General features: G+C 32.4%; 3 protein-coding genes across 3 annotated transcripts; 1 reads left to right on the forward strand and 2 right to left on the reverse strand.

Annotated features, from left to right (window-relative positions):
- Positions 1–937: 937 nt before the first annotated feature.
- Positions 938–3,906, reverse strand: HELRODRAFT_188754 (hypothetical protein). The gene is made up of 8 exons (XM_009021721.1): positions 3,826–3,906; positions 3,518–3,612; positions 3,135–3,413; positions 2,862–2,951; positions 2,057–2,163; positions 1,355–1,708; positions 1,087–1,333; positions 938–1,066 (listed from the first exon to the last, which is right to left on the reverse strand). The coding sequence occupies exons 3-6, from the start codon at positions 3,328–3,330 to the stop codon at positions 1,514–1,516; spliced, it is 588 nt and encodes a 195-aa protein (XP_009019969.1). The 5' UTR covers positions 3,331–3,413; positions 3,518–3,612; positions 3,826–3,906; the 3' UTR covers positions 938–1,066; positions 1,087–1,333; positions 1,355–1,513.
- Positions 3,907–6,056: 2,150 nt separating this feature from the next.
- On the reverse strand, positions 6,057–7,758 carry HELRODRAFT_65703 (hypothetical protein; the record flags this gene model as incomplete). Its single annotated transcript, XM_009021722.1, has 4 exons — positions 6,057–6,251; positions 6,553–6,659; positions 7,072–7,161; positions 7,677–7,758. 4 exons carry the CDS (start codon positions 7,756–7,758, stop codon positions 6,057–6,059), a joined length of 474 nt encoding a protein of 157 aa, XP_009019970.1.
- A 1,501-nt stretch (positions 7,759–9,259) lies between these two features.
- HELRODRAFT_188755 (hypothetical protein) lies at positions 9,260–17,860 on the forward strand (the record flags this gene model as incomplete). The annotated part of the gene is made up of 8 exons (XM_009021723.1): positions 9,260–9,306; positions 9,899–9,950; positions 11,429–11,515; positions 11,586–11,657; positions 11,775–12,615; positions 14,357–14,431; positions 16,111–17,376; positions 17,492–17,860. The coding sequence occupies 8 exons, from the start codon at positions 9,260–9,262 to the stop codon at positions 17,683–17,685; spliced, it is 2,634 nt and encodes an 877-aa protein (XP_009019971.1). The 3' UTR covers positions 17,686–17,860.
- Between the last annotated feature and the right edge of the window lie 35 nt (positions 17,861–17,895).

Below are 17,895 nucleotides of genomic sequence, written 5' to 3' on the forward strand. Positions count from 1 at the left end.
ATCTTCACCATGTTCACCATCATCATCTTCACCATCTTCATCATCATCTTCAACGTCATTATTATCATCCCCATCATCATCATCATCAACGTTTTCGTCATCATCATCCGAAGCTCAATATATAATAGACCATGTGATATACTTACCCATAAACAAAACCATTCCATTATGTGAGATTGACAAGATTGTATCGGCCCTAACAAAGGCCATAGGTAATAATAGTAAAAGCAGTGCTAATGGGGCTGAAGGTAAATCCAAGTTTATTAAATCGATGTTGTGAGTTGTTTTGTTACGAACTTTCGACGAGTTATCTTATTTAAGAGCGCCATTGCGACTCTTTCTCTTCTCCCCTCTCTCTCTCTCTCTTCTTTTCTTCTTTTCTCTAATTATTATTTTGTTTTTTTCTTCGTCAATCATGGTATGTCAATCTACATTAATTATTTTTTGACTTTTTTTTTTAATAAAAAATATACGTACCTATTGATTTATCTATCTGGTTTATCAGACCAATATGGCGTGTACGCTTCAATTAAAGAAATTATTTTTCTTTATTTTATTTGATAATAGCAAAAATTATTTTATAGTATTGTAATTATTCTTATTTGTATTAATTATTTATTTCACAGATAAACTTTTTTCTTCCCGATATTCACACGTCATGAATTTTTCGCTACATGTTGCATTGCATTGTGTTATATCGATTATTGCTACTTATTGCTAACACACACTTAAACACACACACATGTATATAAGCTTATTATTTTGTTATATTTAAACACATATACCATGCATACATACATACATACATACATACACAATACAAACATATTTCCATCTACTTATTTATACATGTATGTTTGCATATGGACAACAATGTATTATTTATTGAACCTTAGTAATTATATTATTTAACATAGACCACTATCTATTATGTAATTTTTTCAATTATATTTTTCAAAATGAAAAAAAAACTGCAGATCAAACATATTTTTTGGTTTATTCGTTAACTAAATTGTATATATATATACATGCACACACATATACGTAAATACATACGTACTTATACACACACACGCACACACACACACATATATATATATATATATATATATGTATATATATATACTAACATTTTTACCTACCGTATTAAACGACAAGTATAAAAATCAATCAATAAATCAGCAGATATGTAAATCAGATACAATTAAATAATAGTCTTAAATAGCGAGGCACGTTTTAATATAAAAATCGAAAAATTTGTTAAATAATTGTTATCAAAATTCTTAAAAAAACATCACACAATCTAAAAAAGTATAAATGTTATAGTATCGCAGGACTCATAAAACGCATCAAAACATCAAGCCACGCTAGAAATTATCTTCAAAAACATCTAAAATTTGACCACGAAACCATCTTCACCCAAATTTTACCCAATATTATCCTCAAACTTCGCCCCTAAATTACATAAATTATGCCCCAAATTTGTTCCACGTTCGTCCCATTTTTCGTCTTCTTAACCTGGAATGACAATGCACGGAATCCTGGAATTTCGGACGACATACTCGCTGACACTTCCGAGAAGGAATCTCTTAAGCCCACCCATTCCTCTGCTTCCCATCACGATCATGTGCACCTTTTCGTCTTCGGCTATCTTACAAATGCCCTCTCCAGGGTTTTTAAAGGATTCTCCTGTTATCTTGTAAACGAGCTGGTGTGGTATAGTATGATGTGTGTGTGTGTGATGTGAAATTATTAGTAAAATATTATATTATGATTTTATTAGATTTAATAGTTAAATCGTTGAAATTTTCTTTAAAATGTTTTATTTTGCTACTTGTCTAAACATTTTCCTTGTTCATGTTAAGTCTTCTTTATTATTTTTCAGCATTTCCTTTGTAAACGCAAATATTGTAAAGTTGAATGAAGTGGCATTAACATCATTAACAATTTGTGAAAACGAGGGAGAGAGAAAGCGAGAAAGCAAAAACAGCGCTATATAAATCAAAACACTGACTACTTAGCGCCTCATTTTATGGATAAAAAAAACTAGACCCACCTTCTTCTCTCTACAAAGATATTCATAATCTTCTTCCAGCTGTCTGGTTTTCGTGTTCGTGTCGTCCAATATTTCCTTCCACTTCTCGGTTGGGGGCGCCAAACCTTCTGTAGTTAGGTTTGCAATAGTGTTGTCGATAATTATTGATAATTATTTGAATAATAATTATATTACTATTATTAAAGTTGTTAATTATTATTTAGTTTTCAACAGAAAACGCATTTATAATTTAACTACTTCTATAGTTGTAAAATTCAATTTAATATTCATTAAAAAGTACGTCTGGGTGTTAATGATTACTTAATGTGTGCTTGAATAGAATTCTAGTTAATTAACTTTTATCTCAATGAGTCTTCAGTCAAATCTCTAAAAAATATAATAATAAATTTGATAATTGTGAACTGGTTGGTGCACATATGCCACCTTACATTTGTTGAAAACGAATTGATTGCATGCGTGTTTCAGTTAAAAATTGTTTATGAATGCACTAACAACTGGCAATGGTAATAACAACTGCAATTGAATTATATATATATAAAGAGAATTCATTGTTAAATGGTAGAAAGTGCTAATAAAATAAACAAAAATATTTAATTTTATTTTATTATCATCATTAGCCCCTGACTGCTACTGATAACAAAGTGATCACGTTTCGAACGCATAGATAATCCTTACAATCATACACTGAAATCTACCGGTCAATCTATTGCCATTTTATTTAACTCTAATGATCAGGCATGGTGTATGTGTGTGTTTGTGTGTGTGTCTGTGTGTGTGCGTGCGTGTGCGTGTGTGTGTGCCCTACTTTTGAATGTCAAGGACGGTAGACTTGGAGTTTCCGGACAGTAGGCAACTACAACGAGGTCATCACTCCTCCAAATGTTCTTCAAATACCCTGGTCATTATAATAAATTTTGAATTTATTATTATTATTATAACTTTTCTAAACCTCTCTCTCTCTCTCTCTCTCTCTCTCTCTCTCTTTCTCTCTCTCTCTCTCTCTCTCCCTCTCTCTCTCTCTCTGTCCGTCTCTCTCTTTCTCTCTCTCAAATCATGTTTAAAGATTGATTCAACCAACAGTCGAAAGCATCTCTAGAGTGGCCGCTAGGATCGACAGCGCAAAGAACCGTGCGTCCGTGATGACCGATGCTGGAGGCCGATCTCCTCCTATCTTCGATATAAGGTACCGACAGCTTTTTTACCGACTTTATATCGCCGAGTTTGTCGGAGCTTTCGTTCGTTTTTATTTGGCTGTTGTTGTTGCGGTCTGACATTCTGGAGTTTTGTTGCAGTTGTTGTTGTTGTTGCAGTTGATGTTGAAGTATTTTTATTATTCCTTCTGATTCGACGAAGTTTGCTGTTATTATTATTATTATTATGCTTGTTGTTATTATTATTTATATTATTGTAGTAAAATTAGGGAAAAATTTTTTATTAAAAATTAATGAAAAAACCTGCTACCTTTTTGAGAGCCTTTCAAAAAAATTTTAATCTATTGTCAACTTTCTTTGGCCTAGCATGTAAAAATCTGTAATCTTGCAATAGCATATAAATATCTATGAAAATAAAAAAATTTATTAATTAATTATACTAAACATTCAGGCCAATATTAAATATTTTTATAAAATTTGAATAAAATATAGTAAAATTATTGTAGTACTATGTCTACAAATACAAAATCATAACTATTTAGTAAGTAAATATCCCAAAAATCCAATAGAAATACAGCCTGAAACCACTAAAAAACCGTAACTACCAAAAATACCTACACAAAAATAAGCCTATTTTAACAGCGCAAAAAGTAGCTGCAAAAAATACGTAAAATTAATACAAATACTCCACCAATAAAATATCAACAGAACATTTTCCTCGGTATAAAATACACGAACTCTACTACTGCAAGTATGAATTTGTATTAATAATAATAATATGACACCACGCAAGGCCTCACTTGTTTGATTTTAAATCGAAGATTCACAATCGATACGTACGTTTGGGTATTGTTGGCTATTTGTGTGTATTACTGTGTACGTATGTATGTATGTGTATGTATATATATATGTGTATATACATACATAATTATATATATGTATATATATTTATGTATGTGTTTTGTGTCCGTGCTAGACCTTCTTTCAGTTAATTATATTATTAATTCTTTCCTTCATTCAATTGTCGCCTTATGAACATACAAACAGATCTACACATACACACACCCATTGACACACACACACACATATACGTACATACACAAACACACGCGAACGCACGCACGCACGCACACAGCATGTTTCTACATTGTTAGCTGTTCTATTTTACTAGCATATTGAGGTAAGAATAAAATAGATGAATGAATATAAAATGATAAAAAATATAACATACATGTTTATGTAATATATATATATATATATATATATATATAATTATATATATATAATTATTTGTTTATAGATTTATAATTGTATGTATTCAGACTTAATATTACTTAAGAAAGTTATCATTAAGCAGTTTAGTAGTAGTACTGTAGAACTAGTCATGTAGAAGTAGTTGCAGTAGTAGTGGTAGTGGCAGCAGCAGCAGCAAAGGCAGTAGTAGTAGAAGCAGTAACTGCAGTAGTATAACTAATGGTGGTAGTGATGGCAGCGCTAATAGCTACAGTAGCTGCAGTCATAACAAAATAACAATAGAAGTAAAAGAGAATTAGAAATAATTACGTCAAGCCAAACAACAAATCAAAGGTGCCTTTTATTTGAAAAAGAACTAGGACCAACGAATGCTTCACATTGATTTAATTTCAAATTCAAGCAAACCAAGCAAAATTATAATGATCTAGTTCTATTTGGTCTTTGCTTTAATAGACTGGCTAAAACACCGAACAATGAACTAAGATGGTGTGTGTGTGTATTTGTGTCCATATATGTGTATATGTTTGTGTGTGTGTGTGTCTGTGTTTGTATTTATGTTAATTACTTAACAGTTCTGCTCAGAAGCGGTTCAGACTTGCTTTGCTACGAACTGTTTACGGATGAATACGCACAGACACACGCACGCACACACACACACACGAAGACACACACAAGCACACGCACATACACACATACACAAACACATATATATTTTATTATTCATACACACAGTTATTTTATTAATGATGTCAATTCGTAAAATTTATTATTATTAACGGTTATTTATTGATTATGATGGTAATTTTTGGGCTAACATCTGTAAATAATAATCTCAATAACAGAATAAATCTTTCGCTTTTCATAATAAAGTTCAAATTGTTCGAATATCATTACGTAGATTATTGTTATTATTATTTAATTATTTTTATTAAAATAATTGTTAAATATGATTGACTTGACACGATATAACCGAATAACAATAATGAAGCGTGTATGTGCGCATTTTGAAATTAAAGTGTCACCAAATAATCATCATCATCGTCGTCGTCATCATCTTAATTTTTCTTTCTTCTTCTTCTTCTTCTTCTTATTATTATTATTATATATTATTATTATAACAACGTATACTAGAGATTATTGTAAGCTACACACATATATGTATATATTTTTAGTACTACACATACACACAATCACACACACATACTCAAACACACATTCACGTACGTATGTGAGCATACAACATGCTTGTTTATTTGCATTCTTCACAATTGTTCATTTTAATGATAGATATTCATGTCAAATAGTCACGCACATAAACCCACTAACACAACAACAACAACAACAACAACAACATACACACACATTCCAAAATATGAAAAATTGGTTTATTTAAGCATACACACACACACACGTACCACACACACGCACTCTTACACACACACGCAGGCAAACATAGTCACACAAAAATGAAGAACTACATCCACACAAATTCACATACATGTTAGCACAACGAGCACAATCTCCTTCCGTCAAATACAACATCCTTATTCGGACTAGTATCCATATTCAATCATTCCCAAAGCCAGCATCCCAATTCAAGCCGGAACAACAACGCAAGGAATTTTCGCGTGCCTTACGACGTATTCACTGACGCTGCCGAGAAAGAACCTCTTGAAAGCGCCCATCCCTCTCGTCCCCATCACGATCATATCCGCTTTATCTTCTTCCGCTATCTGGCATATCCCTTCGCCAGGGTTCTTGTACGATTCGCCACGGATCATGTAGATTAACTGGAAAGTGTTTGAGGAGAGAATCAGTGAAAGGAAAGAGAGAGAGAAAATAGGAAAGAGAGAGAGAGAGAAAGAGAGAGAGGGAGAAAGTAAGAGATAGGAAGGGAAATTGTGTGATAATAAAAATGATCACATCATAATGAACATCTTTCATCACCTTTCAAAATAATTAGCGTAGAAATATTTATCAAAAATTTACAAACACACACACAGACAATCACACACACACACACATACACAACACACACACAAATACAAACAGTTACACGCACAAACACACAGACAGACACGTCTGCATCACCTTCTTCTCGATACACGTAGCTTCGTAATCTTCTTCCAAAATTTTGGTCCTTTTGTTAGTTTCATCCAAAATTTCCTTCCACTTTTCAACCGGTGGAGCCAAGCCATCTGGCGAATATTTTAAGAAAAAATATTTTTTTGGATTACTAATTAAAAATAAATTCACTAATTTAGTGATTTTATAACAACAACAACTAAACAAATAATAATAATAGTAATAGTAGTAGTAGTAGTAGTAGTAGTAGTAGTAGTAGTAGTAGTAGTAGTAGTAGTAGTAGTAGTAGTAGTAATAATAATAATAATCATAATAATATTAATAATCATAATAATAACAATAATCATAATAATTATAGGAAGAAGAAAATGAATGACTCATAACGCCACATAGATCCGATTCATTTAACAGATACAATTATTTAAACATATTTGATCAGACTTCTTCTAAAATTGACATCACGCCATTAATTTGAATTTTAGATAATTAATTTTAGCCTTATTTTATCATCAAAAACAATCCAACTTTTAAGGGAGAAGGAAGGTAAGTTAGGAGTCTCAGGGCAGTAGGCTATAATAACCATGTCTTCGTTTTTCCATATATTTTTTAGATACCCTGGTTGAATTAAAGCAGTTCACACACAGACTAACACACACACACACTAACACACACACACACATACATACATACATACATACATATACAATACACTAGACTACACAGACATACATTCTTACAGGCAAATTTTTTTTTGTATCTTTTCATCTTAAACAAACGGACATCAATTATAGAAATAAGTACATAATTGGTGCTGCTCTGTAATAAAATAAAACCATTCGTTCGTTCGTTCATTCATTCGTTCACTCAATCATTCATTCATTTAATAATTCATTTATTCATTCATTTATTCATTAATTCATCGGCGAAAAAACACATCACATCACATACCAAAAAACCCAACTTCACTAAAAACTAACAACCAAATTTCAAACCAATCTCTAAAATGTCTGTCGGTGTTCAAAGCCAACGTCAGCACATCACTAAAAACGGCACATCTCTTAAAGCAGTACATCTCGTAAAACTGCACATCACTAAGAACTGCACATCACTACGGACAGCACATCTCTAACACTCGAACGCATCCCTGGAATGGTTGCTGGGATCCACAGCACACAGCACAACCCTATTGTAAGATCCCTGCTGGCATGCCATAGATCTTTTACGGTCTTCGATAAACGGCACGGATAACTTTTTCCGGTTTTTCTCCGTGGCGGATGACGTAGGCGATGTTGACTGTCGTTGTTGCTTGTCACGTGATGAGTTTGTTGTCGTCATTGGTAGCGGTAGTGATGCTGATAATGATTCTGTTTGAGTTGTTGTTGGTGATGGTGATGATGTTTGTTGTTGTTGTTGTTGTTGATGATGATGATGATGTTGTTGTTGTGTTACGTCATCGTTATCTGAGTCTGCTTTTGTTGTTGCCGATGTTGTTGTTGTCGTTTGATATTCTTCTACGGCTTTTATTGAAACTAGTTCGACCGACATTTTGCTTTGATTTTGTTGTTTTTGTATTGTTGCTGTTGTTGTTGTTGTTATGATGGTGGTGGTGAAGATGATGATGTTAAGAAGATGTTGTTGCTGTTGTTATGGCGATGTTGTTGCTGATGTGATGATGTTATTCATTCAAATGCTTTAATGATGATTCTGTCGTTGTTGAAATTGTTAAGTTGTTGCGATAAAATGGTTATGTAAAATGACGACGACGATGACACTAATTTATTATTATTGTTATTGTTGTTGTTGTTATTATTGTTGTTGTTGTTGTTTTGTTTGTTGTTGTTGTTATATTAATTTGTGTTTTACTGTTTTATAGCACTGCGTAAAATCTCTATAAAATTTATATAAAAATCTAGACGACGATGAAAATAATAATAATAATAATAATAATAATGGTGATGGTGATGATGGTAGATGGGTTTCATCCGCTTAGCTGCTTGCTTCCTAATTCATAATCTCAACATACCGAAAAACATTTTAAATTTAAAACGAAAGAAGAAAAATTGAAATGAAGTTTCATTTAAATACAAATGTGCGGTGAGTGCGAGCGAGTGTTTTCATGTTTGTTTGTATGTTTGTTTGTATGTATGTATGTATATATGTATGTATGTATGTATGTATGTATGTATGTATGTATGTATGTATGTATGTATGTATGTATGTATGTATGTATGTATGTATGTATGTATGTATGTATGTATGTATGTATGTATGTACATATGTATGTATGAATGTATGTATCACCATCATCATCTAGAAATTGCTAGCCTTTCCTCTCAGAACTGGAAAACTAGTCCGTAGTTTGAAGAAAATGAGCGAATTCAAAAACAAACGAACCAAACCAACTGACTTTACATTTTCTAATGAACTCAACTCATGCACGCACAAACACTTTTCTCTCTCTCTTTCTCCATCTTTCTCTCTCTCCCTCTCTCTTTCTCTCTCTCTCTCTCTCTCCCTCTCTCTTATGTGCTTGTGAAACAAGAAGCTTCTAACAAACAATAATTTATCAGCTAATAGCATCCAGCTTTCTAGGTCTATAAAAATATTTAGAGAGAGAGAAAAAAGAAAGAGAAAGAGAGAGAAAGAAAGAAAGGTAGAAATAGAAAGAAAGATTTAAAGAAAAAAGAGAGAGTATATGTATATATAACTAAATATGGTCACATGCATGTACATTGTCGGACTAGGCAGAGTAGTAATTAAGTTAGGTTGACATTAGCATCCGATAAATGGGATACTGATAATTGGGGTATTTCCTTTTTTCAGTGAAAAGTGGACTTAAATTAGAAAAAGTAGTTGAAGTTTTTGTTAGGGAGTGGAGGGGGTTTTGAAAATTGTTACCTAACTGTGGACGGCATCTGACCCACGACGCACTTACACAGTTGTGCACATTTTAATAACACACACATCCACACCTACATCCACACATACATCCACACATACACACACACATACACACACACACTCACACGCACACACAAACAAACAAGCACACACACACAAGCATTATTTGTGATATTCTTTCCTTAAGTTTTGGTCAGCCAGGTATTTTGATTTGACTGACTGACGTTCATTTAGCGATTATTTAGTTAATTAATTATATGAATTCATTCATTCATTTATTCGTTTGTTCATTCATTCGTTCATTCAACAATTACTTCAGCCTTCATTTCATCCTTCCAGTCAAACGTGCATTCATCCATTATTTCACACACTTAAGAATCGAGGCTAATGGAACTAACACTAAATGAAAGAGCAAACATTTCAGTAAAAGAACGAACGAACGAACAACCAGTCATAAACATTTGGAGAACAGGACATACGAACATCAGAAAGAACTGACGAAAGTATAATTGAGAAAAAAAAGTAAGCAACAGAGCATTCACGTTGGAAGAACAATAACAAGAAACAGTTCAGGTAAAAATAAAGGAGTAGTTGAAATAACAAAAGTAGATTGTTTAACAAAGTAATTGAGTGACGAGATAATGATTAGGTGAGTGAATTGGTGAGATAACGATGAAAAAGCAAGAGTTCAACAACAACAGCAACTGACAGTTAATTTCAGTTAACGAGAATAAAAGGCCTTAATGACGTTATGTGACGTCACGATGTTAAGTGTTTCTCGATGTTTACTGCTAGCTTATTACTTTGTACGTATAGTTAAACTTTTGTGCCACAAACGATCCGAAAAACACACACTCACCATACACACACACCACACACACACACACACACACACACACACACACACACACACACACACCAAAACACCAAACGACGTACATACACATATTTTGTATACAGGTACGTGCATGCATGCACCGCATCATTCATGCACGAATCATGATAATAATCGGATAGACAGTGTTCGAACCACTTTATAGAGTTATAACAGCGCTAGATATAGCGCTTTTGCCGACTGAGCTAATTTCGAAACATGTAGATGTTTATTTCAATTATCAACAAATTTAGTTAAAATTTGTGATATTCAGCGCTACGAGATTAAAATGTTTTGCTTTTAATTTAAAATTAAACTTAGCGCCAATTTTGTAATTTTTTCTAGTTTCGGTTCCTACATTGTCATTTTTCAAGTTCCTAATTATCAAAATAATAATTTGTTGTTATGGATTTTTAAAAAATTCATTAAAAATTGAAATTAGACTTAATCGTGATGGAAGAAAACGTAAAAAATAAAAATTCATTTGACCAGCTATTTGTGGAACTTGTTAGCTTAGCAACTTAACATTAATTTTTTTAATTAATAAAATACATTAACTACTTAATTAATTAATTAATTAATTAATTTACTATTAATAAGTCAATTAACTACAAATTTGCAAAACTTTTCTGTTCTAATTAATTGCACATGTCTAAACCACATTTATTTATTATTAATTATCATTTATTTATTTTTTAATATGGAATTATAAATGTAAATTAACCCCAACCAAATATGCCAAACGTTTCTATTCTAATTGCACATCCTTGTCCTTACCTCATTTCACAATAATTAGAATTACACATGCTTTTAAAAGAGCTTTAACTTTAACCTGAACACTAAACAGTTTCTTAAACCTGATCATATCCTGCCTAATTACTAATTAGTTACTAAAAGAATACTAATCAATCTAATATTAAATTAATGAATCTTAACTTAATGAATGGTTGTGTAAAGAAAGGTTTCAACAAAATCATATTTTTTTACTAGCCTTAGTTAGGTTGAAGTTAGGGTTATAATAATATTGATATTATTACCATTATTATTTTTAATTATATGAATCATTATTTCTTTTAATAATTTTTGAAAACATTAATTTTTTCCCAGAATGAAAAATGCAATTCTAGTAACATGCTGACTCGTAAACATAAAGACATCAGGAAATCTTTTAAAGAACTGTTCCGACGAACAAAAGTTGGTCATTTCGTTTATTATTATTATTATTATTATTATGTTTATTTATTATTTTTTCTTTCTTTCGCAGGATGACAAAATATTCTTTGTTGGGTCTAAGTCAGATGTCAGGGCTAAATATGCAAAAGTCGTCCTTGAAAATGTAAATTAAATCAATTCTTCATCTAGTTAATTGATTGATTGATTGATTAATTAATTGATTGACTACTTGATTTTTAATAATTTTATTCAACTTTAATTTTTATAATTTTTTTCCTAGCTAAATTTCCAAGCTAGAAATGAGATAGCCATGGGGCCAAAATCAACATCATCGTTATCATCATCCAGACTAACCTTATCATCATCATCATCATCATCATCACTTCAAGGATCATCATCATCATCAACTGCAATGTCAAAACAAAAAAATGTGACTATTGGAATGTATCTCGATGATGTCGAACCGGATGGTGACGACGACGATGATGGTAGCAATAATAATAATAATAATAATTCAGTTGTTGATGACGATGTTCAAATGTTAAATGACGTCATCAGATATAGTAGCAGAAACGACGGAACCGCAGCGGTTCAGGCAGATCTCGTCGGCAACTGTCCTAACAGCACTATCAACATGACTCCTCCCACTGGTTTTGATAAAAATAGAAATGAGGACATCATCATTGTAACTGACTTCAACAACAATAACTACAACAACAACAATAATAATAATAATAATAGTAGAGTTCTTTTCAAAAGATTAAAAAGAAAAAATAAGCATGATCTAGATGAAACATTTGATGTCTACAGAGACGATGATGAAGACGACGATGACGACGACGACAGCAGCGATACTTGCGTCAGTGGCAGCAACAGCAGCTGCAGTAGCAGCTGCATCAACATCAGCAATACCATTAGAAGAAACCCAAACGACAGTTTCACTGGCATCAGTACTACTACTACTACTACTACTACTACTACTACTACTACTACTACTACTACTACTACTACTACTACTACTTCTACTAACATTAATCAGGCCAAAAACATCAACAACTACAACAACAACAATGTCATTATCTGTCGTCCCCACGTCAATGGCAGAAATGAGAATAATAATAGTAAAAATAATTACAATAGCAGAAGCATTCATTCTCAACCTTCAATCAAAAAACGACGGGTATTATTATTATTATTATTATTATTATTATCATTATTAAAATTGATTAAATAATAAATACATTGTTATACACTTATATACATTGTTATACATACATACATACATACATACATACATACATACATACATACATACATACATACATACATACATACATACATACATACATACATACATGTATGTATGTATGTATGTATACATTGTCGTGCACTGGATGGGTGGATGGGTTTGAATGGTATAAAATTGAATTGGGAAAAACTCAGCTGGTACCAGTTGGAACTTGGCAGCAAACCTCTAGGATTAACGTTGATTTTGTGAAAATAATTGACATGATTATTGATTTTGGAAAAATGGCTACAGTTTTGGGTTTTAAAATAGATAAAAATCTATGTATGGGTGAACATATAAAGGTTTTGGTAAAATCTTGTTCATTTCAATTGCGGCAATTGTATCGAATAAAAAAGAGTTTGAACAGATCAACCATGGTTACTCTGATTCATTCGTTCATACATTCTAGATTGGACTATTGTAATAGTTTGTTTTATGGTGTTTAGAAACATGAGATTGCTAAGTTGCAGATGGTTCAGAATAGAGATGCAAGAATTGTTGTTGGTGCTAGTCGTGTTGAACATATTAGCCCAATTCTGTCGGAATTGCATTGGTTGCCGGTCAGCAAAAGAATTATTTTTAAAGTCTGTGTTTTGGTTTATAGATGCTTAAACGGATTGGCTCCGCAATATCTGTCCGAAATGTTGATTGACAGATCATCGATTTTTTTAAAAACTGGCCTACGATCAGATCGGGGAAACTTGTTAGTGGTCCCGGTTACTAAATCAAAAATTGCATCACGTAGTTTTGCAGTTTATGGACCAAGGCATTGGAATGAACTTCCATATTTTTTGCGCCGGTCTGGTCTGACACTTCCCCAGTTCAAGAGTCAACTGAAGACATATCTTTTTTCATTGTAGAAAATTGCCATAGTTGTAAAGCGCCTATGAGAATGTTTTTAATAGGCGCTATATAAATGATCATATAATAATAATAATACATACATACATACATACATACATACATACATACATACATACATACATACATACATACATACATACATACATACATTTGACATTTGACATTTGACATTTGACATTTGACATTTTTTTATTTCATCAAATCAAACAATGAAATCAGAAAAATGAAATCAATGAAAGGAAATGATCTGGAAATCGAAAAAGAAATCTGGACTTCTTGTACTGATCACCAGTGTCAATTTGTAATAATTATATATGAGCAGCTTTAAACAAATAAAAGAATTCAAGGTACCCAAACACATTATAAAGAGTAATTCTAATATTTCAAAACTGTTCCGAAATATAAAACATAATTTAAAAAAAAAAAAAAGTTCAATATACCCAAACACAATATAATGTAGGTTATAGATATTTCAAAGAGTAATTCTAATACTTCAAAATTGTTTCGAAGTTTAAAATATAATAACACTTTGACTAACTTCTAAATTTTGAATCTTATCTTATAGAAATACCACGCCAGAAGCACATACACTCACTCACGCGAACAAAAACACTCACGTAAACACAAACCTGTTCATTCACACACACTCACACAAGCACAGCACTCATTCACACACACTCACACAAGCAACCACATTCGCACACACTTAGACACACACAATGCTTACATGAACATGCTTTCCCAGATAACTAGATGGTGGTGTCGGGATCTAAGTTTGTTAAAAAGTTACATAGCTTCCTCTTAAAGAGTTGTAGGCTTTTGATTTCATGTAACTGAGGAGGAAGCAGTTCAGCCCAAATTTTTGGTCCAGTAAGTTTAATACTTGATGAAAATAATTTAATACGGGTTTTTTGTGTGTAAAAGAATTGGGTGTGTCTTGTATGGGCAGATAGAATAGAATTGCTTGTCGTGTAAAGGTGGTCTAGAGGAGTAGGAAGAAGTTTATTAATAAATTTGAAAACAAGTATGGCTGTGAAATAATAATATATAAACCTTAATTGTTATTTACAAAAAAGGGTTTAGTATGGGCAAAAGGATTAGTATTAAAGATAAGACGTATTGAGCGTTTTTGAGAGAGCGTAATGTTGTACAAGTGACTTTTAGGACTGTACATACATACATACATACATACATACATACATACATACATACATACATACATACTTACTTACATACATACTTACATACATACATACATACGTACACACACACACACACACACACACACACATACACACACATATATACAAACAAACATACATACATACATTTGTATGCAGATTGAAACACTTCTTTTAAGGCCAGAAAATTGTATCAACGTTGATGTTTCTAGTTTACACACAACAACATCAACATCATCACCTTTATCATTTTCGTCATTATCAAAACTATTGTTATCATCAATTTCAAGAGCTGCTGCTACTAATGATTATAATGATAATAATATGAACAATAGCAGCAATACTACTACTACTTCTGCTGCTACTACTACTACTAAAAATAATAATAATATAACTAACAATGGCAAACTTATCTGCCACAATATCACACTCGATGATGATGATGAATTTGACTCAGAAAATACATACAAGGATGGCTTTTATGTTAGTTACGATGATGATGATGATGATGATGATGATGATTTATTATTATTACTATTATTATTATTGTTATTGTTATTGTTTTTTTTTGCAGCTGATCCCTCCTCCGTCACCATTTGCGGACAATAATTATAATAATTATAATAATAATAATATTAATAATAATAATCTTAATAATATTAATAATAAAAAACATTGTCGGAAGAATTTATCACTGAATGGTACTTTTGATGCCTGTTCGAAAACTTTGTCATTAGCCGCGGCAAAAGCAGCAGTAGAAGCCACAACCACAACAACATCATTGCCACCACCGACGACGGCATCATCATCAGCAACATTAATGATGTCATCCTTATCGTCGTCATCAGTGCCACCCAAATTGAGAAAATTTTCAACACTTTCGTCATCATCATCATCATCTGTGACGTCATCGTCATCTGTGACGTCATCATCATCTGTGACGCCATCGTCGTCGTCACTGGCAGAGAATGTAAAAACTAAGACAAGCTCTTTACTGACATCATCATCATTATCATCTTGTATATCATCATTATCTTCTTGTATATCATCATCATCATCATCAGCAGCTATAACAACATCATCATCATCATCATTTCAAGTATCACTATCTATGCATTCAGCTGAACAACTGTCTCATAAGCATCTTTTATCATCATCGTCATCATCATCTTCTTTACTATTGCCATCATCATCAACACTGACTACGTCATCATCAGCATCATCAACACTGATTACGTCATCATCATCAATACTGATTACGTCATCATCATCATCATCATTAGTAACGTTTTCAGAAGTATCATCATCGTCATCATTACTGCCATCATCATCATCGTCGTCGTCTGTGAGATTTCCAAGAGCCAGAAGAAAGATTAGACTCGATAATGGTGGTGGAAATAACAACAACAACAATAATAATAATAACAATAATAATAATGACAATAACATTAATAACATTAACAATGACTTTGATGGTGTTATTTTGCCACCACCTCCCCAGTTTTCATCCCCATTCGTTCGAGTAAAGCCATTACCATCATCATCATCACCACCACCACCATCGTCGTCGTCGTCTTCCTCATCATCATTCGCATCTGCCACTGATAGCTTAGTAGTTCAGTATGATGACTCTGATCGCAACAACAGTCACAACAGCAACAATAATAATAATTCTAATAATAGCAATAATAATAACAATAATAGCAATAATAATAATGATAATTGCAACGATAGTTTTAACAATACTGAGAATGTAGTGCTACATCATCACATCATTACCGATGACGACGTTAATGTTAGTTCTGTGGACAGAGTCAGAAAAATCCGTTGGGATGTAAGCAAAATCAATAATGTCAACAAAAGAATGAGTTACAACAACAACGACAACAATGATTGTAGTAACATCAGCGAAAGAGTAAGTTACAACAACAACAACAATAATAATAACTTCAACAAGAGGATGAGTTACAACAACAGCAGTTGTAATGGTGATAATAATACCAACACATCACTGATTGAAACGAGGTTGAGGTCAAGAAAATTAGCTACAGGTCATCAACCACAACAACATCATCAACAACAACATCAACCACAACAACAACAACATCAACAACAACATCAACCAAAACGACAACAACAACAAACCACACCTAAACCTAACAACAATAAAACTAGTATTAACAACAGTTTTAATAGTAAGAGCAACAACAACAACATTAACAACAACAACAGCTGCAGTAGTAGTAGTTGCACCACTGGTGATGTTCTTGAAGTTGATGGTTGTGGTGACAATAACGAAAATGTAATGTTTAAAACGCCCAACAGAAAATCGAAACATCGATATGAAAGTTCACTTTTAGAAAACAGATTCGCCACACCAAGAGCAACTAAATTTTTGACTAATCAAATTTACCTGACAGAATTAAATAGCAGAAGAAATACGGAGCCAAGGAATAGTACAACAAGTAATATAATTAATAGTAGTAATTTTAGTTGTAAAAAGAAGAAAAATTTTGTTGGCATGTCAGATGGGAGGGGCACTCCTGAATGTGAGTGGGATTTATTGATCGATCGATCGATTGATTGATTAATTAATTAATTAATTAATTAATTGATTAATTGATTGATTGATATAATGTTCGCCATAACCAATTTATTTTTCAGCACCAATCACAGTTGGCGGCTTACCTGTCTCTCGCAAGAGTGGTCGCCACGTGATACCGCCCCTGGCATATTGGACCAATCAGAGGGCAGTTATCGATCCAATAACCAATGATGTAGTTATCAAGGAAGGCACCAAAAATGCCCTCTATGGCGATGGCGAAATTATGCACTTCAAATTGGAACTATCTGATTAAAATCACCCAACTCATTTGAAATTTCATTTAGTTTTATTTCTCTTGTAAATCTGTCTCCATGTGTACGCACATGTATATTTTGTTTTTTAAACATATATATTCACCTGTTTTTTGTCATTAGATTTAATTTGTGCAAACTATGGCATATACATGATATATATATATTTATATATAATTTACTCGGTATTTTAACCGGTTTCGTCAGGATTC

The sequence above is a fragment of the Helobdella robusta genome (assembly GCF_000326865.2).
Source record: "Helobdella robusta unplaced genomic scaffold HELROscaffold_3, whole genome shotgun sequence".
NCBI lineage: Eukaryota > Metazoa > Annelida > Clitellata > Rhynchobdellida > Glossiphoniidae > Helobdella > Helobdella robusta.

Excerpts from the sequence above, each read along its gene's own strand:
- HELRODRAFT_188754 (XM_009021721.1), bottom strand. The coding sequence starts at position 3,330 with ATGTCAGACCGCAACAACAACAGCCAAATAAAAACGAACGAAAGCTCC. Across the intron at positions 2,952-3,134 it reads CTCTAGAGATGCTTTCGACT|GGTATTTGAAGAACATTTGG; the intron begins GTTGGTTGAATC and ends TATAATGACCAG. Across the intron at positions 1,709-2,056 it reads ATCTTTGTAGAGAGAAGAAG|CTCGTTTACAAGATAACAGG; the intron begins GTGGGTCTAGTT and ends ATACCACACCAG.